The sequence below is a fragment of the Loxodonta africana genome, chromosome 26 (assembly GCF_030014295.1).
Source record: "Loxodonta africana isolate mLoxAfr1 chromosome 26, mLoxAfr1.hap2, whole genome shotgun sequence".
NCBI lineage: Eukaryota > Metazoa > Chordata > Mammalia > Proboscidea > Elephantidae > Loxodonta > Loxodonta africana.
In genome coordinates, this window is record NC_087367.1 from 20127567 (window position 1) to 20152046 (window position 24480).

The 24480-nt window shown below is 39.1% G+C and overlaps 1 protein-coding gene across 2 annotated transcripts in view; it reads left to right on the forward strand.

Annotated features, from left to right (window-relative positions):
• Positions 1–15688, forward strand: part of KCNG3 (potassium voltage-gated channel modifier subfamily G member 3) — a 91514-nt gene extending 75826 nt beyond the window's left edge. For both annotated transcript variants that reach the window (XM_064277161.1, XM_064277162.1), the window contains exon 2: positions 8766–15688. In XM_064277161.1, the coding sequence (XP_064133231.1) occupies positions 8766–9411 (646 nt within the window). In that variant the 3' untranslated portion in view covers positions 9412–15688. The remainder of the gene's footprint in view (positions 1–8765) is intronic.
• The last annotated feature ends 8792 nt before the right edge of the window (positions 15689–24480 follow it).

Genomic DNA, 24480 nt, shown 5'->3' on the forward strand with positions numbered 1-24480 from the left:
GCCTTCTATCATGAAGGATGAATTTTTTTTTAATAGAAGTAACCTTTGGAAGCACCCAGTTGTTTGTCACAGTGCTAAGTAAAACAGTACAGTACAGTTTTCCAGCCATTGTCTGTGGTGACATTGGCAAGACTGCCATTTAGAAACATAGGGAATTTTGGCAGGCTTAGTGGTGTTTAGTGTTGGAGACCGTCTTGGCATAATCCTAGGTAAAAGATTGATGCCTAGGGTTTCTCACTGATTCATCCCTTTATCGTGTAATTCTAGATTAACTACATCTGTCTTGGTGGAGGGGCAAGACAGGAAATACCTGGGGGGCCTCATTGCAGACGAGTTTACCCCTTTGAAATTCCCTTACTGAGGGATTTTTTCCACATCATTTGGATTCCTTCCTGTTTAATCTGAACAGCTTTGGCTGTTGGTGGAAATAGTTAGAAAATGTTCTGGTATTTTTGGCACAATTAAAGACTTCACTGTTCTTAATTTAGTACAATCTTAGGATTTTAGAGCAGGGAGGGCCTAGAGATCAACGCAGCTCTACCGTTTTATAGGTGGAAGATTGTCCTGCAGTGTGGACACAGCAGTGGGGCCATTTGGGATCCAGTCCAGTGCTTCTCTTCATGTCTGGCTGGAAAAGAGAACAGCACTTGAGCTAGAAAACTGGCACATTTTAACCACAAACCAATGTAAGAAGCCTTTACTGTTCACTGTTGTGTGTTCCTACAATCCCTTTTGGATGCACATCTTTGTTGTTTTTGTTGTTTATTGCCACTGAGTTGGCTCTGACTCGTGGCGACCTTATGTATTAACAGAACGAAATGTTGTCCAGTCCTGCACCATCCTTGAGATCATTGGTATGTTTGAGCCCACTGTTGTGGCTATCGTGTTACTCTATCTCATTGAGGGTTTCCCTCATTTTCACTGACCCTCTACCTTACCAGACATGATGTCCTTTTCTAGAGATTGGTCTTTCCTAATGATGTGTCCAAAGTAAGCAAGAGGAAGTCTTATTACTACTGATTTACCAGTTTATTAGTGAGGAGAGCAACAAACTTAGAAATCTCAGTGGCTGAATGCAACAAAGATTTATTTCTTGTTCATGTGTTATATCCAATGTAAGTTGGGATGGGAAATATCTTTGCTTGATCCTGAAGTCACTTGGGGACTTGGGCTGATAGGGACCCACCATCTTGTTGTAAGCCATTTAGCCTGCATGCCTTCTAGGTTGCCATGACAAGGAAGTGAATTCATACCCATTCTTCCATGCTTCTACCTGGATGTGATATAGTCATTTTGCTCATAAGCCTGTTGGTTGAAACTAGTCACATATTCCTGCCTAAGTGCAAAAAAGGAAGAACAACCCAATTGCCTTTGAGTCAATTTCAACTCATGGTGACCCAATGTGTTTCAGAGTAGATCTGTGCTCCACAGGGCTTTTAATGGCTATGATTTTTCTGAAAGTAGATCACCAGGCCTTTATTCTGAGGCATCTCTGGGTGGATTTGAACCATCAGCCTTTCTGTTAGCTGCAGAGTGCTTAATCATTTCTGCCACTAGGGACTCCACCTAAGTGCAAGGGGGCTGGAAATGTGGGAGGATTTATAGAATATTTGGTAAGCATTTATTTCTCTGCCACTACCAGGGAGAAGTGATGCACAGTATTATATTTATTAAAACCATATGTTGGAAAAAATGCAGCTTACTCTTTTCTGGGTCCACCCAGGTTTTGTGATGTTCCAGCTTTCTTAGCTTCCAGGTTCGTAGAGGCTGCTGTGGCAGCAGCTTTTACTGATAGTCTGGTGGGACAGATGCTGGAAAGTTGGCCGGAAAGACTGCTGACTACAGGGTAATGGGGTCCGTGAAGCAGAGAACACATAGAAAAATTGTGGGGGCAGCTTGATCTCACCTGCTGACTTTCTCCCTCACCGGGCAGTAGGTTAGATTACTTTTACTGTGATCTTTGTCCTCCTGGTTACTTAGTATGGTAAGACTGAAAAGTGGCCTCTGAAAAGATATCCACATCCTAATCCCTGGAACTGGTGAATGTTATTTTATATGACAAAAAGAAAGTCTTTACAGATGTGATTAAATTAAGGGTTTTGAGATGAGAAGATTAGTAGATTTTCTGGGTGGGCCTTAAATACCATCACATGTATCCTTCTAAGAAGGAGGCAGAGACAGATGAGGAGGAAGCAAAGTGACTACAGGATTAGAGATGGGAGTGATGTGGCCACAAGCCAAGGAATGTTGGCAGCCACCAGAAGCTGGAAGAGGCAAGGAATGGATTCTCCTCTAGAGCCCCCACAGTGAGTGCAGCTGTGCCAACACGTTGATTTTGGCCCAGTGAAACTGATTTTGGACTTCTAGCCTCCAGAACTGTGAGAAAATAAATTTCTGTTGTTTTAAGCCACCCAGTTTGTGGTACTTTGTTATGGTGGCCCCAGGAAAATAATACAGCTATTGCCCTTATAACCAGGGCCCTGAGGAATCGATGACTGGGATGGTAGTTTGGGAGTATGATCCTAGGGATGCTGGATGTTGCTCTCTGGCCCCTCATTTTTTAGGACTTGTAAGGGCCTAAGGAAAGAGTCCTGGTGGTACAGTGGTTAAAGTGCTCAGCTGCTAACCTGAGGTTGGACATTTCTAACCCACCAGCCCCTCCATGGGAGAAAGATGTGGCACTCTGCTTCCATAAAGATGACGGCCTTGAAAACCCTATGGTCCTATAAGGTCCTGTAAGATTGCTGTGAGTTGGAACCGACTCGACGGCAATGGGTTTAGGGCCTAAGGGGAGTCCCTGGGTGGAGCAAATGATTAACACACTAGACTGCTTACTGGAGGTTCAAGTCCACCCAGACGCACCTCGGAAGAAAGACCTAGCAATCTACATCTGAAAGATCACAGCCATTGAAAACCCTATGGAACACAGCTCTACTCTGACACACAAGGGGTCGCCATGAGTCAGAATCGACTCAATAACAACTGATTTTTAGGGCTTGAAGCGTGAGGAGCACTGTTCTTCTGGTGTTAGATTTCCTTGATAGGACTGCAGGGTGGGAATGAAGACTGGGGAACATGGGGACATGGTGTTGATAGGGTAATTCTGTCTTGTTACCAGGAGTTACCAATTGTTACAGGGCATATAGAGCTTCTTTAGTGGTACCAGAAGAAATGCCACCTAGTGTTGTAACACGTAACCTCTGAGTTAGTATTGAAAAAAACATGCACCATTCAAAACATTTCCACATGACAAACTATAGGACACAATCCATAAGATAACTGAATTTTGCTCAGAAAAAACATTTCCTTCTGTGTATTTCTTTATTCACTGAGTTTCTGCTATCTCCAGACCCCATCAATAGAACATGGGTTGTGTCAAGCCGCCTGTTACCCTCCACTTGGGTTTCCTAATGACTGGAGGCAGGTATTTTTCAAATTACTGGGCTGGCTCTTTAGATGTGTTATCCTGTACTACTGTCTGTCTTAGGATGATTCAGGTCTCCCACCACTTTTCTCCATTAAACTACCATGAAACATTCATTTATATGGACTGCCATGATATTGGTGGATCTTTTTCCCTGGTCCAAGATGCATCGTTAGCCTATTGAGTCTGCCTCTGTTCTCCTCTTGCTTTTGTTGTGTGCTGTCGAGTGATTCCCACCCATAGTGATCCCATATGACAGAGTGGAACATTCCCATAGGGTTTTCTAGGCTGTAATCTTTATGTGAGCAGATCCCTAGGTCTTTTTCCCAAGGAGCCACTGGTGGATTTGAACCCCTGATGTTTTGGTTAGCAGCTGAGCACTAAACCATTGCACCACCAGGGCTCCTTTCTCCTCATATTAGCCCATGACAATTCTGCTGTACACTAGTGCGTTCATCATCACAAACACAAATGTGGGCATGGAGTCACACAGCAATGCTTGGTCATCCATATGACTCATAATATGATTATGCAAACATTTAAAAAAAAAATACTACTATAGAAACGAAAGCACACATTAAGAAATATTCCTGTAGGGATATCACAGATTCTGAGGAACCAGAGGTCAGCAGGCTTTTTCTGTAAAGACCAAGATAGTAAATACTTCAGGCTTTGCAGAGTCATGCTGTGCGTTTTATGGCTGTGTTCCAATAAAACTTTATTTATGACCGTTGAAATTTGTATTTCATTGAATTGGCGTGTGTCATGAAATGTTATTCCTGTTTTTTAATTTTATTATGGAAAAATATATATAACCATAGTTTGCCATTTTAGCCTTTATTTATTTATTTAACCATTTTAATGACTTCTAACTGTACAATTCAGTGACATTAATTAGATTAATAAGGAAGACTGAAGAAGAGTTGATGCATTTGAATTGTGGTGTTGATGAAGCGTAGTGAATTTACCATAGACTGTCAGAAGAGCAAACAAGTCTGTTTTGGAAAAAGGACAGCCAGAATGCTTCTTAAAAGTGACGGTGGGGAGACTTGGTCTCACATACTCTGGACATGTTTTCAGAAGGAAAAGGACATCATAGTTTGTAACGCAGAGGGTCAGCGAAAAAGAGACCCTTGGTGAGATGGATTGACATAGTGGCTGCAACGATGACTCAAACATAACGATTGTGAGGATGGTGCAGGACCGGGCAATGTTTCATTCTGTCGTACACAGGGTCACTATGAGTTGGAACGGACGTCAGCAGCTAGCAACAATAAAAGCAACAATTACATTCACCACATTATACAACCATTGCCACTATCCATTTCCAAAAGTTTTTCATCTCCCCAACCAGAAATTCATTACCCCTTCAAAAACAACTCCCTGTTGCCTCCTTCCTCCAGTCCTGAGTTCTGGTAATCACTAATAAACTTTGGGTTTTATGCATTTGCTTGTTAGATATTTCATATTAGTGGGATCATACAATATTTGTCCTTTTGTGACTGACTTGTTTCACTCGGCATACTGTTTTTAAGGCTTATCCAGTATGTACCAGAACTTTATTTCCCTTTATGGCTGGATAATATTCCACTGTATGTGTGTACCACTTTTTATTTATTATCTGTTGATGAACACTTGTATTGTTTCTACCTTTTGACTGTTGTTAATAATGCTGCAATGAACATTGGTGTACAAGTGTCTACTTTCAATTCTTTTGGGTATATACCTAGGAGTGGTATTGCTGGGTCATCGGTAATTCTGGAAACCCTGGTGGCATAGTGGTTAAGAGCTAAGGCTGCTAACCAAAAGGTCAGGAGTTCGAATCCACCAGGTGCTCCTTGGAAACCCTATGGGGCAGTTCTATGTTTGAATTTTTTTGGTGAAGATATATACAGCAAAACATACACTCATCCAACAATTTTTGCATGTATAGTTCATTGACAGTGGTTACTTAACATCACATTGTGTCTCCATTGTCCCTGTCTCTGATTGTACTGTTTTACCACTATTAATTTAGATTCTCTGCCCCTTAAAGCTCTCATCTGTGTTTTAGAGTTACGGTTATCCATTTAATCTTATACAGACAAGGTGCAAGGCAAACATTCTTTATTAAATGAGCTAAATTGTTGTTTAATTTAAAGATGACTTCACAGGATAGTTTCACTTCAAGGTTTAAAAGTTGTTTCCAGGCAGTAGATTTGGGGGTCCCTCAAATCTCAATGGATCTAGTAAGCCTGGTTTCCAATGAGAATTCGAAGTTCTATTCCACATTTTTTCCTCCTTTTGGTCAAGATCCATGTGTTGGGATCCTTGATCAGAACATTTGGTAATGGTAGCCAGGCACTATCCATTACTTCTGGTCTGAGGGCAAAGGAGGTCGTAGTTCATGGAGGCAATTAGATCTGCAGACCATATCCTTCCCCAGTTCCTGGATCTTCTGTTGCTCCAGGTGAATAGAAACCAACTGTGTCGTGGGTGGCTACAAGCTAGCTTTTAAGACCCCAGGCACTATCACTGAATTAGAAGGTAGAGCAGAAACTCTAAAAACATTATTAGACCAATTGACTGGAGAGGCCCACGAAACCATATTCCTATATGTTTAAATTGTTGAGGAACCACCAAACTGGTTTCAACGGTGGCTGTACCATTTTACATTCTCATCAGCAACAGAGGAACGTGCCAGTTTCTCCACATCCTCACCAACACTTGTTATTTATTATATTATTTTTCAGATAGTAGCCATCCTAGTGGGGGGAAGTGGTTAATTCACTGTGGTTTTGATTTGCATTTCCCTAATAACTAATGCAAAGACTAATGAGAAGCCCTGGTGGTAAAGTGGTTAAGTGCTTGGCTGCTAACCAAAAGGTAGGTGGTTTGAACTCACCAGTCGCTTTGAGGGAGAAAGATGTGGCAGTCTGCTTTTCTAAAGATTTGCAGCCTTGGAAATCCTATGGGGCAGCTCTGCTCAGTCCGATAGAGTCACTATGAGTCAGAATCAACTTGATAACAATGGGTCTGGTTTATTAATGACTAATGAATGACATTGAACATCTTTTAATGTGCTTAATGATCATTTGTATATCTTCTTTGTAGAAATGCCTATTCAAGTCCTTTGCCCATTGCCCATTTTGTATTGTGTTGCTTGTCTTTTTGTTGTTGAATTATAGGAATTCTTTAATATTCTTGATATTAAGCCCTTATCAGATACATGGAGCCCTGGTGGCACAGTGGTTAAGAGCACGGCTGTTAAGAAAAGATCAGCAGTTCAAATCCACCAGCTGCTCCTTGAAAACCCTATGGGGGCAGTGCTACTCTGTCCTATAAGGTTACTATGAGTCAGAATTGACTTGACAGCAATGGGATTTTTTTTTTTTTTAATCCGATATATGGTCCCCAGATATTTTCTCCTATAGGTTGTCTCTTCACTTTCTCGATAAAGTCCTTCGATGCACAGTGATTTTCATTTTGATGAACTTCTTTTGTTTTAGTTTTTTAAAAAATTTTTGTTGTGCGTTAGGTGAAAGTTTACAGAGCAAATTAGTTTCCAGCTCTACAGTTTGTACATAAAGTGTTCCATAACGTTGGTTGCCTTCCTCACAATATGTCAGCACTCTCTCCATTTCCACCCTGGGTTCCCCATTTCCTTTCGTCTTGATTTTTTATGCCTTTCTGCCTTCTCTTCTTTGCTTTTGGGCAAATAGTGTCCTTTTGGTCTTGTAGAATTGATTGTTCTAAGGAGCATTTTCCTCTTGGGTGTTGTTATTTTATGGCCCTGTCTATAGTCTGGCAAAAGATGGTCTGCAGGAATGGCATCAGTTCCAGTTCAGAAGAGTGTCTTAGGACCATAGTCTCGGGCTTTCCTACAGTCTCTGTCAGACCTGTAAGACTAGTCTTTTTTCTGAATTTGATTTTTTATTCTACAGTTTTTCTCCTGCTCTGTCCGGGACCCTTTGTGTGTGCTGTTTTTAACCATTTAAAAATGTAATAAACATTCTTAAGTTGCAGGCTGTTCAAAAAATGGGTGGTGGACAGGACTTATCCCATGGGCTGTAGCTTGTCAAGCCCTGCTATAAACAAATGTTTATAGGCAAAGTCCTTGGAACCACTTTCCAAAATAGTGTTTCAAATAGTCCCATGGGAAAAAAAGTAGACTTGGTCAAATAACTGTGTGACACCCTGCATACCCTGAAGGATGAAAAGCCCTGTGAGCAAAGGACATGGACAGACAAGTAGAATTTAAATTAATTGAAGTTACCTCAAAATATCTCTCACTCCAGGCAGGGCTTCCTAACTGTGTGCTGAGATTTGGTTGCCTGAGCCTTGGGAGATATGGAGCAAGCACCAGGGTGGCCAAAGCCCCCAGGCCAGTGGCTTCTGCTCCAAATATCCTACCCATGACCCAGTATGCTATGTAAATATTATTTTCAATGTGTGCAGTGATGTGAAAAGGTTTGTAAACACTGCTCTCGGCAAAATGTGGTCTTATGTTTCAAAAATACATCTGCATAAAAATATTTATGGAAAACAAAATAGCGGTGATCTTTGGGAAAATCATAGTGGTTGTCCTATTTGAAGGAGCTGCTGAGCGGTGCAGCAGATGGTTCAGTGCTCTCCTGCTGACCAAAAGGTGGGCAGTTCAAACTTATCTAGAGGTACCTCGGAAAAAAGCCTTGGTGATCTGCTTCTGAAAGATCACAGCCCTCCAGTTCACAGTTTTACTCTGTACCCATGGGGTCGCCATGAGTCAATCAACTTGACAGCAACTGATTTGGCTTGATCCTACCAGAGTTGTCAGCCTTTTTTGCTCCCTGACACTCCCGATGAGGTTGACCATGACCTGGTGCATCCCTGGGCTCTGGCAGTGCCCAAGAGCTGGCTCAGCTTTGGTGTCTTCCACTCAAGCCTGTTGGAAAAGAAGGGAGAGTAATATTATAGGAAATGATCTTGAGTTCACTTGTAACTGACATCACATTGGGAACAACTGTCCTCAAAGAGTAAGTACATTTTCATATAGTGGCTAGCTGAGTATAAGTGAGTTTCAAACCACCAAATAAGAGATTTGTTTCCAATGTTTGTGACAAGTTAAAAATAATAATTTAATGGTATTTAATGCAGTATACAAACAAGAACTTCGTCAAGCTTAATTTTCATTTGAAGGATAATATTTATTGGTCTGTTGTGTCCTGGTGGTTCTGATGATGTTGGTCATGCTGTCTGTTTTTTTATGTTTTCTGGAAAAGTAACTGAATCAGTGTGTCAGTGTGTACTATCTGAAGAAATCTAAGAGCTGTTAACATGCTGAAAAATAAAATGATCAATCCTTCTTTTGTTCTCTTGACAGAATCATTGAAGCTATCTGCATAGGTTGGTTCACTGCAGAGTGCGTCGTGAGGTTCATCGTCTCCAAAAACAAGTGTGAGTTTGTCAAGAGACCCCTGAACATCATTGATTTACTGGCAATCACGCCGTATTACATCTCCGTGTTAATGACGGTGTTTACAGGCGAGAACTCTCAACTCCAGAGGGCTGGAGTCACCTTGAGGGTGCTTAGAATGATGAGGATTTTTTGGGTGATTAAGCTTGCCCGTCACTTCATTGGTCTTCAGACACTTGGTTTGACTCTCAAACGATGTTACCGAGAGATGGTTATGTTACTTGTCTTCATTTGCGTTGCCATGGCAATCTTTAGTGCACTTTCTCAGCTTCTTGAACATGGGTTGGACCTGGAAACATCCAACAAGGACTTCGCCAGCATCCCTGCTGCCTGCTGGTGGGTGATTATCTCTATGACTACAGTTGGCTATGGAGATATGTATCCTATCACAGTGCCTGGAAGAATTCTTGGAGGAGTTTGTGTTGTCAGTGGGATTGTTCTATTGGCATTACCTATCACTTTTATCTACCATAGCTTTGTACAATGTTATCATGAGCTCAAGTTTAGATCAGCCAGATATAGTAGGAGCCTGTCCGCTGAGTTCCTAAATTAATGCATCGCAAATCAACTCTTGCCTACACTCCATTTGATCAAAAGGGTTGACGCTACTTCATATTCATGCATTTCTTGCAGAGTGAGCACTGCAGTAGTACTGTCATCATCTTGGTAGGGTAAAAATTATTCTTCCCAGCTCAAGGGATAAAACAGTTTATTTATCGTGGAGTAAATAGCATTGAGACTGCAAAGGAAAAGTAATAACTCTTATAGTAAGTTTTAGGACCTTATTTCCTTTAGACTCATCTCCCCCTTGCCTTGAACAACTGCACTTCTTTGTTTTCTTAAAGCACATTATTTGAAAATCAAAAGGTACTATGTTCCAAATGTTTTCCAACTTACGAAATTAGAAGAAGCTTAGACCTTAACAGGGTTGTTCTTTTGTTGGAGAGTAACATGTTCATTTCTGAATGCTTTATCATCTCTCACATCAAAGTCGGAAGTATCCAAAAACATATGCCACGTGCAGGAAGTGTTTCACAAATACTTTTTACAATTGGCCAGATTTTCAGCTGGAGATGGAGCTAGACACAAGCAAGAATAATATTTGAAAAACGTTTCCAGGACACTTCTCAATTCTCTGATTAATTTCTGCTCCCTAATATTCACCTGGTGGCACAGCTTCATGGAAGCCTGAGTGTGTCCTCCCTTTTCTATTTTAGATTTCTCTTATCTCTTCCTGGAAACGACTTAAAAAAGTACTTAGGAACAGAGAGAACTCGTGCTGTTTTGCATTTTATTGGCTAATATTTGAATTCATTGCTGCGATTGTCCTAACGTTCAGATGTCCTAACTAGAATGTTTTCAACATAAAAAAACGATGTAGAAAGAATGTGATCTTGTTCAGTATTACCACCCATATTTATGAGTTGTTCTGCTCTTAATTTTTTTTCCTTCTCAAACACTGTATGTTTCATAAGACTTACCAGATGAAAGAATGTTTTATGCCGCCTTTTTATACAAAGGTTCTACTTAGGTGTCGTCGCTGGATTATCATAAAAAAGGAAATTAAATATTTCCGTACTTTTGGTTGTAGCACAGCTAAGCCAATTTTAAGCCAGCTGAAAGCAATGAATACATAACTTTTTTGATCCGATTTTCATCATTGTGAATCACAGCTACAATGAAACTTCTTGTAAGGATACTGACTAATATGCTATATTAATTTGGCCAAATTAATTTTTTTTAATAGGCTTAGATAATGTAAAAACTGATCATTGTTCAGTGCTAAATTTTAGTAATATAAATTAGAATTTTACTTTTCCCATCCGTTGTTGTAGCCGGTGTACAAACACAAAAAATTAAAGTCATAGGTTCATGAATAATTTAAAGATGCGCACTGTAAGATATAAAACTGAACAACAACAACAAAAAGAACCAAAATGGTTTACTTAGTTGGGGAGGTAGGGAAGGGAGGCAGGGAGCCAGAGGCTAGGATATGGGGCCTGGGTATATTTATCAAAGAAAGGGTTACCAGAAGTGTTGTTTAAAGGAACATGAGCCATCATCTAGTTCAAACCTCGACTGTCACGGTAGAAAACGAGGGTAAGAGAGAGATTGTGAAGGAATTGGGGCTACAACCTGGAACCTGGCCCAGCAGCTTGTTCTTGACACATCTCTGGGTTTCGGAAAGCCCTGAGAAGCCACACTTCTTTGCCATGGCCATTGCTTGGGTAATTACAAAATTGTTTCCTTTTCCGTAATTTCATTTCCTGAATCTATGTGATATTCTGGCCAGTAAAGATTTCACCTCGTCTTCCCTACTGATGCCCACTAGTATGCTACTTTTTACAGGCTCAAAATAAATTCTCTTATTTCTGGTTATTCTTACTGTATTTTCATACAATTGAAATAAATAGCATGGATTTATTTTTTCTTAATTATTTGAATTAAGGCTTTGTGATTGATGCAAATAATATGCAGATGGTCACATCTCCATATTACTGATGAAAATATGATAAACTTTCCATGTTACTGGCACTGGGAACTCTTCATGTGAATATGTCTTATCCGTCCAAGTAAATTATAACTGCCTTGAGGACTGGGACCCTCTCTCATGCACACATCTTCATATCCCCTTAGGGTATGTTATAGTCTTGGGCACGAACTATGGGCTGATTTGAAGAGAAAAGCTTTTATGTGAAGAGGAAAGGAGAAGCATACACATATATGCGTACCTGGCTAGCCATACATGTGAATGTACACACAGACTTTGAGGCTGCCCCTTACGTAACAAGTGAAAAATCTTTTATTGGTGATGTCAGCCTTTTTGTAGGCCCGGTTTTCATAATGGAGGATGATGGGTATATGTTAATGGCAGTTCAGTCTCTCATTTACTGAGGATGATGATGGGACATGATAGCGTAATTCATTCATGAGTTAAAAACACATATCAAAACTCTGCCCTCTTGGATGTTGTCTTTTTTTAGGCGTTTTCTTGTAATTTTCCCTGAACGTCGCTGCCTTAAAGGAAAAAATCAGTAACACTCCTTTCTTATTTGCATTTTTGGATATTTCTCATAACTCAGTTTCCATGGCAGAAATGCTTTCATTAGGATCTATATTAGTAGCCATAGGTCAGATATTATCCTAAATTAGAATGTCCAAAGATGGAAGAGGAAACCCAAATCTTTGTTCGGATTTTCTAGTCCTGCGCTTACGTGACTTGGTCTTACATGTAACTTGTTTTTTATCTTCTAAAATGGTGTTTTCCATGATTAAAGAAAACTAGGGAATGTATTTGAAAGTGGACATACTATAATATTCAAGGTCCTACTTTTTCTTTTATTGCTGTGTTATCATGGTTGAAACAATTGCATTCGCTTTGCTCTTGGGTTTAGCAGTTACTTATAATCATACATTTGTAAATTTCTTAAATTCTTAAAAACGTAGAAATAGAGTCTTTCGCAGTGGCTGTCAGCAAGTCAAAATACTATTTCCTCTTTTTAAACTTTTGTTCCTATATCTTGTCTAGGTGTCCTGTGATCTGGGAGGGGTGGACGTGGGGCTAAGATGAGTGTTGGTTTGGGGAGAATTTTCTTTGTTACCTTGATATTTTCTTATTATTGTCATCTGCCATCAAGGCAGTTCTGACTCACAACGACCTTATGTATAACAGAATGAAACTTTGCCCGGTCCTGCACCTTCCTTGTGATCCTTGCTATGTTTGAGTTCATTGGGTGGTTATTGTGTCAATCTATCTCATTGAGGTTCTCCGTGTTTTCGCTGAGCCTCTACTTTACCAATCTTATGTCCTTTCCTAGGGTTGTTTTTTCCTGATAACCTGTCCAAAGTAAACAAGCTGAAGTCTTGCTACCCTTGCTTTTAAGGAGCATTCTGGCTGTATTTCTTCTAAGACTGATTTTGACATTTTCTAAAAGCGGTTTATTTTTCCTCTTTTTCTATAGAAATGAAAAATAGAAAGTCAAAAACTCCCTATAGGACAGAGTAGAACTACCCCATAGGGTTTCCAAGGAGTGCCTGGTGGATTCAAACTGCTGACGTTGTACTTAGCAGCCACAGCTCTTAACCACTACGCCACCAGGGTTTCCAGTTTAGTACTAAGCTTCTATAATGCCACACTTAACACAGAATGTTTCCAGAGCCCTCTGGCCCTCTGTAAATGTGTATTCACTCATGGGATAGAAAGTACAATCCAATTAAACATGGTCTTAGATATTTTATCCACCAGGCAGTCCTTGGAAACCCTATGGGACAGTTCTACTCTGTCCTATATGGTCACTAGGAGTTGGAAACAACTCAGTGGCAACAAGATTTTTTTTTAGATGTTTTATAGGTTGTAGGAAAATAGAACCAAAGGGGCCCTGGAGAAACTTCGGGTCTACCTTGCCTGAGCCTCTTATCCCATTCCTCACACAAATGTTAGCAATGGGGGAACTGTGCCCTCAATGGATTGAGCTTTAGCTGTGGTCACCCATAGGGAGGTCAGCTTGTCCTGGTTTCCCTGGAACTTTCCCGGTTTTAGAACTGGAAGTTCCCCATCCCAGGAAATCCCGCAGTCTTAGACTTTGATTCAGTACTCATTGGACATGCTTCCTCTTTTTATTTCGTAACATCAGAAGGCATGAAGAATTTCTTTTAAACATATTTTCTTTGGGGCTTTGGAGCCCTTATATCTTTAGGTCAAATAAAAAGCAAACGTTGCTTTTAGAAGCTTTAGATGTGTCAGGAAGGAGGATTGGGGACTAGTATATAGGGAATTCATATTTTTAAGAGAGTTTTAAATTGCAAAACTTCACAGCTGTGCACCCATTCATATATATCCAAGGAAGTGCAGATATTTCATAGTTCTCATTGCATTATTTAGAAGGGTCAGGCTGAGAAGTGTCGTAGATGAATAGGAAGTAACCTGGGTTGACGCTTTAATGGAATGCTCTGGAGAAGTTCAATTTTGGCCAGGGAAGGTCACACACACTTCTCTGTCTATTCAGCGTGCCCTCATACGGTGTTGTGCTTCCTGCCTTGCCAGAGTCCATCTGGACTCAAAGGACTGGGCATATCTGCTCTGCCCCTGAATGAAAGCTCATCGTTTTCTGCCCCTTTTGCTGTAGAGCCTTCCATAGAGTTGTGAAGAGTCCTCCACAAGCATGATTATATTGTTCCATTCTGTGATTAACTTGTTTTTCTATTAACAGTTCTCCCCTTAAGCCTAAACCTTCAGATTTTTTTCAATCCTCCCAGACTTTTCCGATAAACACTTGTACTTTTGATCATGGCTGTTGTTGGTAATTGCCTTTGAGTTGGCAACAGAGTGTATACGAACGATGAAATGTTGTCATAGGGATGAAATGTTACCAGGTCCTGCGTCGTTTTCAGGATTGTAGACTAAGATCGTAGACTAAGACTAAGACAGACAAGGAAGAAAGCCCTGATGATCTGCTTCTGAAAATTAGCCAGTGAGCACCCAATGAATTGGAGAGTATTGCCTGATACAACGCTGGAAGATAAGCTCCCTAAGTTGGAAGGGCTTTGATCATTAGCTGAACGTTGTCAGTTTACTATTACTTGTTTAGGGAATTGAATGCAATAATCTACATTTCTGCTGATAATTTAATATAAATCTGTAACTATATCAAAGACTCCCACAATAGCATTAGTGGGAGTCCTGGATTTATATTTTAAAAGACCAACAAGACTTTACTAAGTAGAGTGAAAACATAAATGACTTTTAGTGGGTGAAAGCCAAAGGGAATAAATATTTAACCTTCACCTACCAGGAGGAGTAAGTGACTCTACATCATTTCTATTTGAGGCAATGTTCTGGTATAATGATTTATAAAGCAATATATTAAAAAAAAAAAACTTTCCGTAACTTTGTATTAGGTAGGTTTTTGTTTTTTCTTTCTGGACTTAAGATATTTCAATTGTTTTGAAATAATTCTGCCTATGACAGAGTGGAAACCCTGGTGGAGTAGTGGTTAAGAGCTACAGCTGTTAACCAGTCTGAATCCACCATGCACTGCTTGGAAACCCTATGGGGCAGTTCTGCTCTGTCCTATAGGGTCTCTGTGAGTCGGAATCCACTTGATGGCAACAGGTTTGGTTTGTTTTTTTTTTAAAAAAAAAAAAACAGAGTGGAGGTCATTTGTAGTGTCTGTTGTTATAAAGTGTTTTTGTTTTTTTATTTATTGTTGTTTTAGAAAGGAAACACACGTGAAGGCAAATGGTGTTTTTACTATATTCAATGATTTGATAAACTTCCATATTGCTTTTTAACTGCACGTTGATTTCACCACACTGATAGAATTCCATGCTTTCTTTCTACAGCAATACAGAGGGTGGGAGAATTTGTCTTCCTTAGTGGACAGCAGTGTTTGCAGGTACAAATTCTGAACTCAGATACAAGAGAAACATTTATTTTTAGCTATATGTATATATTATATATAATTTAAAAATAATCATAACCACCCTTTCATATGAAATACTTGGGAGTAAAATACAAAATCATAAAGTCAGCGTAAGGCTTAGCATTCGGGTCCATATGAAGGCTGTTTATTTGGAGTTACCAGGACAGAAGTGGAAAGTTTGGATTTCTTGTTTTGAGATACACTGCTTAACCTCTTTTTTTTTTTTTTTCATTTTACTGTAAAAATAGATACAACAAAACATTTGCCAGTACAACCTTTTGTCCATGTATAATTTAGTGATATTGATTACATTCATCGTGTTATACAATCATTACCGCTGTCCTTTTCCAAATTATTCCACCACCATTAACAGAAACTCAGTGCCCCCTAAGCAAGGGTTTCCCCCTCCCTCCCACCCCCGTAACCACTAATAAACTTTGGTCTCTTTACATTTGCCTATCTTATATAAGTGGGATCATGCAATATTTATCCTTTTATGACTGACTTCACTCAGCATAACGCCGTCAAGGTTCATCCATGTTGTAGCATGTATCAGGACTTCATTTCTCTTTATGGCTGAATAACATTCCATTTTATGTATGTACCACATTTTGTCTGTCTATGCTGCTTAACCTTTTACCCACATTGTGTTCAGTAATTCTTAAAATCTGGATGCCTTTTTTTATAAATCATACAACTCATGTAAACATTATAGTTTTAAAATTAGAATAACAGACCATGGTCCATTCCTTTATAAGATTTGATTTACAATAATTTAAGAAAAATCACTGCTTATTAGCTCTCCCAGTTAACTCAGTTAAAAAGAAAATCAGATATAAATTACACATGGGTGTGTTTGTGTGTCTTTTTTTAAATATGTTTTTAATCGATGCATCTTTCCTGTGCTGCCGGGCAAAACGGGTGGAAACATAGTGGCAGGCGGGAGCTAAAGGACAAGTGTGTTCCATTTTATGTAATAAATAGGCACTCAAACATTTGTGTGGAGAAAAACCACATCATGTTCCATATACACAATGAAGGATGTGTACAGGAACTCAGTTAAAGAATCCTTTTTTTTTAACCATTTTTAAAACTGTGGTAAGTATACGTGTGACAAGATATTGCCATTTCAACCATCTTCACATGTACGGTTCAGCGACATTAAGTATGTTCATCATGTCATTCCGCCATTGCTGTGAACCGTTCCCGAATTTTTCCATCACCCTTAACAGAAACTCAGTGTCCAGCTAGGGAATCCTCTTAACCTGAGCACCATCCTACTGTTGGGTTATCATCGCTAAATGTATCTATTTTGTAGGTTTGCTTTTCCATGTATATGAGTCTGAGGTCTCTAGAAAAGGGTATGCCCTCATGGGGGTCAGACCCAGGTCAAATTTTTGAAAAGCTGGTATGTGTGAAAGCAGATTCAAGGAACTGTAACAACATTCGATTTAATAATGAGGATTTTTATCAACTAAAAAAAAAAAAAAAAATTTTTTTTTTTTTTTTTAAGAGGTGGGGTTTTCTTGTCTAAGCTTTCTAAGGATAGCTGGGGATAGTAGGTGGATACCTTTTTTTTATTGCCTATTCTAAATCTTTTCTGCTTTGCCTTCTCTCTGTTCAGTGACCCATATCCTCTTCTGCTGAAGTGCATACAAGTGAGGGTAAGCTTGTCTTCACTGTACCAAGAGGCATTGAGTGACTAGGAAGGGGAGTGAGGTCTAGCCACTGATCAGTATTGTTAGTGTGGTGGCTTTGCAGACAAGCTTTCGACTATTTGGGAAGAGTAGCTGGGGAACTAAATAAATACAGGGAGGTCCTCACAATATATGCTTTTTTTAAAAAACAGATAGAAAACAGATATGAATTCATAATTCAGTGATTTTTTAATGTATTCACAGAGCTATGCAACCATCCACCATGATCTAATTCTGGAATATTTTCATCATCCCCAAAAGAAACCCCCGTATCTTTCTCTTTCCCAGCCCTTGGCAAGCACTAATCGGCTTTCTGTCTGTGGATTTGCCTATTCTGGGCATTTCATGGAAACCCTGGTGGCATAGTGGTTAAATGCTATGGCTGCTAACCAAAGTGTCTGCAGTTTGAATCTGCCAGGTGCTCCTTGGAAACTCTATGGGGCAGTTCTCTGTTCTATAGGGTCGCTATGAGTCGGAATCGACTCGATGGCACTGGGTTTGGTTTGGGTTTTTGGGGGGCATTTCACATAAATGGAATCATACAGAATTGGCCTTTTGTGACTGGCTTCTTTCACTTAGCATAATTTTTTGAGGTTTATCTGTGTTGTACCATGCGTCGATACTTTATTCCTTTTTATGGCTGAATAAATTTATTAAGCTCATTGTATGGATAGACCACATTTTGTTTACGATCCATTGATGGACATCTGCATTGTTTCCACTTTGTGGCTATCATGAATAATGCTGCCATGACATTTGTGTACAAGTTTTTGTGAGGACATATGTTTTCATTTCTCCTGAGTATATACCTAGCAGTGGAATTACAGGGTCATATATTGGGTCGCTATGAGTCGGAATCGACCCGACGGCACTGGGTTTGGTTTTTTTTTGGTTTTATAGCAACTCAATATTTAACTTTTAACTTTTGAGGTAACACTGGAAAAACTGTTTTCCAAAACATACCCTTTTACATCCTCGCCAGCAATGTATGAGGGTTCTTATTTCTTCACATCCCCACCAACACTTGTTGTTTTTGTTTGTTTGCTTATTTTTTAATATAGGTAGTTTCTGACTTAGGACGGGGTCTTTTCTGACTACTCCATCATAAGTCAGTTCTGACATAAGTCGAATACCTCATTTTTTTTATCTTCTTAGTTTTCATTATTGTTGCCTTTTATTATCAGTACCTTTATAAATCATAACATTGAACAACTGCAAGTGAACATCTGAGAATGATAACATCAGCGAATTTCACACTGTAACGTTGTATATATTACTAACAGTCAGATGTACCCCCCCCAAAAAAAAGATGGTTTTAAGTGTGGTTCATTGTAACTTGAATGTGTCCTAAGTAGGGACTACTTTTATAACCATCCTAGTTTTTTTTTTTTAGTGAGTATAGTGATATCTTATTGTGGTTTTGATCTGCATTTCCCTGATGACTAAGGATGTTAAGCATCTTTTCATGTGCTTATTGGCCATTTGTATAGTTTCTTTGGAGAAATGACTGTTCATATCCTTTGCCCACTTTTAAAATTGGGTTGTTTGTCTTTTTATTGTTGAATAATAAGAGTTCTTTACATATTTTGTGGTGCAGTGGTTAAGAGCTATGGCAGGCCACGGCTGCTAACTGAAGGTCTACAGTTTGAATCCACTGTCTACTCCTCGGAAACTATATGGGGGCAGTTCTACTGTCAGATAGGGTGGCTATGGGTCGGAATCAACTCGACAGCACCTGGTTTAGGTTTGGTAGACCCTTCTCAGATACGTGATTTGCAAAAATTTTCTCCCATTCCGTAGGCTGTTTTTTCACTTTATTGATAGTGTCCTTTTCAGCACGGAAGTTTTTATTTTAATGAAGTCCAATTTATGTATTTTTTCTTTGGTTACTTGTAATTTTGATGTCATATCCAAGAAATTGTTGCTTAGTCCAAGGTCATGAAGATTTACACCTATGTTTTCTTTTAAGAGTTTTATGCTTTTATCGCTTACAGTTAGGTCTTTGATCCCTTTTGAGTTAATTTTTATATTTGGTGTGAGGTAGGGGTCCAACGTTATGCTTCTGCATGTGGATATCCAGTTGTTCCAGCACTATTTGTTGAAAACACTATTTCCCATTGAATTGTTTTGGCATTGTTATCAAAATTGATTGACCATAAGTGTGAGGGCTTATTTCTGGATTCTCAATTCTCTTCCATTGACCTGTATGTCTGTCATTATGTTAATACCACACAGTTTTGATAACTAGCTTTGTAGTAAGTTTTGAAATCAGGAACTGTGAATCCTCTAACTTTGTTCTTCTTTTGCAAGATTGTTTTGAATATTCTGGATTCCTTGAAATTCCATTTGAATTTCAGGATCAGCTTGTCCATTTCTGCAAAAAAGGCAGTTGGGATTTTGATAGGGATTGAATTTAGGCTGTAGATCAATTTGGAAGCATGTATTTCCATCTTAACAATATTAAGTCTTCCAACGAATGCACACAAAATGTCTTTCCATTTATTTAGATCTTCTTTAATTTCTGTCAACAACATTTTGTAGCTTTCAATGTGAAAATCTTGCACTTTTTTCGTTAAGTTTATTCCTAAGTATTTTATTGATTTTGATGCTATTGTAATGGAATTGTTTTCTTAATTTCAGTTTCAGATTATTCATTGCTAGTATATGGAAATACCACTGAATTTTCTATATTGACCTTGTATCTTGTAATCTTGCTGAATTTATTTAGCGATGCATAGACAAAAGAGAGATGAGATGAGTTATTAAACCCCTTTCTTGTAGTTGGTTGGTTTATTTTAATGACTCCTAATGACCTGAACTTGTGCTTCTCCAACTCTGGTATTCCAGAAATACTAGGAGAATGCTGGTTGTTGCTGTTGTCACGTGTCATTGAGTCAGTTCCGACCCTATGCACAACAGAACAGAACACTGCCCGGTCCTGCACCATCCTTACAATCTTTGTTATGCTTGAGCTCATTGTTATAGCCACTGTGTCAGTCCACCTCGTTCAGGGTCTTCCACTTTTCTGCTGACCCTGTACTTTGCCAAGCATGATGACCTAATCCAGGGACTGATCCCTCCTGACAACATGTCCAAAGTGTGTAAGACGCGGTCTCGCCATCCTTTCTTCTAAGGAGCATTCTGGTTGTACTTCTTCCAAGACAGATTTGTTTTGTTCTTTTGGCAGTCCGTGGTCTATTCAGTATTCACTTACACCGTGATTCAAAGCCATCAATTCTTCTTCTGTCTTCCTTCTTCATTGTCCAGCTTTCACATGCATATGATGCGATTGAAAATACCATGGCTTGGGTCAGGCGCACCTTAGTCTTCAAGGTGACATCTTTACTGGAGGGTATAGAAAAAGGTGGTCCCACTACCCTGAATGGTCAGCATTAGAGTTGTTGCTGTTCCCTTCCTTCTGCCTGGGGATTCCTCCGTAGGAGAGCTTGAGAAGCAGGGAGTCTATCTGGGCTTCCTGGAATTGGATGTCTTAGTAGTGTTTAAAGAGTCCCTGGGTGGTGTCAACAGTTAACACAGTCAGCGACTCACCAAAAGGTTGGAGATTTGAGTCCACCTAGAGGGGCTCAGAAGAAAAACCTGGTCATCTGCTTCAGAAAAATCAGCCATTTAAAACCGTATGGAGCACAGTTCTATCTGACACACAGAAGGTTGTTGTGAGTCAGAATAGACGCCACAGCAACTAGCTTTGGCAGTAGTGTTTAAGTTGGTCTTTCTATAGTCTTACAGGGAGTGCAAGTATCACCGAATTACTGGGATATGGAAGAAGGTGTCTCAAAAACAAGACTTGATGGTTAATTCAGCTGTGGCCCTGGTCTGGGAAAAAAAAAAAAAAAAATCCTTTGTGTGCACATAGTATGTCATTTGCCTAACAACTGTCACTGCTGTGCTGGGCCCTGTAGGTACACAGAGATGACCATCAGCTGGCCTCTGCCTTCAGATGCCCTTTGGGAGATCCTTATGCCTGAAAAATCTCTCCTCTTCTCCTCAAATAGACCCATTCTTGTGTTTAACCTGTGGGTCCTCTACACAAATACTAAGCCCAGATTTTTAAATGTAATTCATCACCATGAATATAATCATTCTGAAATTCCCCTAGGAAATGATGCCAGTAAAGTAAAAGGGAAGGGAAATCCAGCATTATTTGTAAACAACACTTCCCCAGATTGTTGGAGGCTCACCAGCTAAGTTGGGTCTTCCAGTCTGATTAACCTTCAATGGCTAGAGCCCCACTGGCATTTTTTTTTTTCATGGGTAATATTGCTAATGTAGTAGTTGACAAAACACAATTCTCTAATTTTGTACATATGCCCCAAAGGCCTTTGGTTAATGGCTACATTTTTAGTAAATCTCATGAATGTGCTAGGCAAATGTGAATAATCTTCAATGCAAATGTGAATTTCAAATGTAATGGAGTTATAATCCAAGATTCTGGGCACACTACATTTGTACTGTTGCTTATTTACTAAAAAAAGCATTTAGGAAAAACTTTCAGAGAGAGATATACTTTGCTACAACTGTAAAATAAATGTATTCAGTAATATTATTCATAACAACTATTTTTAGGAATATCAGGAGACCCAGTTATTAGTCCTTGAATACTTGAGTAATGGCTAAAATTCCTAAAATTTATAGAGTAACAAAAATGATAGCTTTTTCACAAAAATATAATGTGCTAATGTTTTATAATTTATTTATTTTGTTTAATACTTTATTAGGTATTCTGAGAATAAATCTTCAGTCTTAGCCAGTCATTTTTTCTTTTTTTTAATGCTTAGAAAAAAAAATCGTAACCATCAGTACCTAAAATATAATCTCTTTTTCACTGTATATATAAGCCATTTGTTGTAGGGAAACACATAGGTCACCTGTAAGGAACGACTGTTTTTTGTAAGGACATAGCTACAGCTAACCAGCCAAGGCTGGCAGTTGTAGTGTCTCTCCTCCTGCCACATGGCCTCTTTGCTCTTCTTTTGGTGTTTTCTCCACTTGGTGTCCACTGGTTGATTCTCTTTCTCCTTTCCCAGTTCACATTCCAGAGTAGCATTGCCTTAACCTTACCATCGCCCCTGTTGGGGAGAGGTGTTCCAAGCCAGGCCACCTCACAAGGCTCTTGTAGGAGGGGTTTGGTAGAAACAATCTTTTTGGAGTGGGGTGATTGCTGTGGGCAGGGCAGTTTTCCTTAGAAGGACGTGTTGGAAGTGCCATATTATTGTCTGCGGAGACATTGCCCAGAACTGCTTCTGGTCCAACACATTCACGAAGTTTTGCTGATTGGACACATTGAACAAGAAGTAGCAAGTACTTAGATGTCACAGTTGCTGACCTGTCTGGTGTATTCAAGAGTGGATTTTACCCAAAGCTCAAATTGCTGTTGCGATTAGTCACAGCTGTTAACAAGAGCGAATCATTCTGTGGGCTGAAGTTGTGGCTGATGTGGGGCTGTCTCTAGAAGCGCAATGAGTGAAGTCAGTGGTGTGTTCAGTAAATTACTAAATCACCGGATTTCTAGATCCTTTCAAATAAAGGAGCACTTAACTTGGTAGCTAAGTTTGGAGAGTTCCTGGGTGGTGCAAATGGTAATGCTCTTGGTAAATAACCGAAAGTTTGGAAGTTGGAGTTCGCCCAGACATACCTCAGAAGAAAGTCCTGGGGCTCTACTTCCGAAAAATCAGCCATTGAAAATCCTATGGAGCACAGTTCTCCTCTGGCACACATGGGATCATCACGAGTTGGGGTCAACTTGATGGTAACTGCTAACTTGATATTTATTTTTACAACTTCTCTCCCCTCTGTCCTTTTCCACTATAAACCAGCCTTAGGACATTTTTGGAGCCCTGGTGGCACAGTGGTTAATAGATCAGCTGCTAACCAAAAGGTCAACAGTTCAAATCCACCAGCCGCTCCTTGGAAACCCTATGGGGCAGTTCTACTCTGTCCTATGTATAGGGTCACTATGAGTTGGAATCGATTCCACGGCAGTTTTTTTTTTTTTTTTTTTAAGGACAGTTTGCAAAGGAGCACCCTGTCAGTTTGGTGCCAGTGAACACTTAAGGGTGTTTCTTGCCCATTCCTAGAGGAATCAGTAGGAGACCCTACAACCAGATGATGCCTAGAAGTGGCGGAATTTGGATTGTGGATCTTTTTGGTTACTTGTCCTGCAGCTGTGTTAATGGAAACTTCCATTCATCTAGCCACAATCGAAATTCCTTTCCTTCATACAATGTCAAGAGTGAATTGACCAAAATATTTGCTCTTAATTTCAGCCAAGCTCTTAACCACTATGCCACCAGGGCTCCATTTATTCAGTTAGGTAGTCTAATTTTGGGAATCCATTTTAGTCTCATTTCCCTTATTTTGATCTAATTTGGAAATTTAATAAGCAATTCCTGCTGAGCTTCCCTTTAGACCAGTATTTTTCTAAAGTTCTTGTTTAAATTATTAAGTGAAATAAATTAGAATTTTTTTCTTCTAACGCCACTGAGAATTTCGTAGAGAAAATGACTGTAATAACTGTCAAAGAAACATTTTTTTAAAATCTACCTTGATATTAGTTTACTTTGCATTTAGGTATAACTAATACTTTGTTTTCATTTTAAGGAAAAGATTTTGGAAGTATAGCTAATAGATGTTTTCAGTGAATATAATTTCAAAAAATATTCAATAATTAAAAATAGAAACTATAAGTCTTAGAGTTAGAGTAAAAAGATGGGGCATATTTTTCCCACTTTATATAGTATCAATCACTTTTAGCATTTAGGACCCCAAAGTGATGGCCCACGAGTTAATGCGCTGAATGGCCTACGACTTAAATTTGTATTAGCCTTCATTTTATACAGCCATCGACTGGAAATCTCCAAAGATAAATGTTAGACTCTTTGTAACTTGAAAGTAAAGAACAGAGCTACTTTAGTAAAGGTCATAGACTGTAGATTTTAAAAATGTGTTATGAATACCAAGTATGGATTCTATTCTCTTTAAATTATGTATGTAAAGGTAAATGTATGTCTGTCTTGTACTAAGGAGTACCTTATACATTCTGCCATTTTTACATCATGCTAGTTCAGTTTTATGCTAAAAATGACAGGTGAAGTTTTAATTTGGTGTATTTTAAATTTGCTTTTAGCTTAACTTTAATTGTGGTTGATAAAGTCATCACCTCACTCCCACTTGTGAGATCAAGCCCTCTTTCTCGGTTTAGTTCAGACTAGCTTGAATTTTGGTGCACATTTTTTGCTATTTTCAGAAACCAAGTTGAAGTAGCCTTATATCAAAGGTAGCCTTATGTGGAGAGCCTTATTGCAAAGATTTTAGAGTATTTAATTTCTGGTATTTTTTCTAGAATTCAGAATCTTGGGTATTTATGGACATATATGAACTTTATGAAGAGTTCTCTATTTAATTATGGGTACACTATGTTAAATACATTGAGAATGTCTTTAAACTTTCTGACATTTGTACTTATGTTGAATAAAGTTATACCTC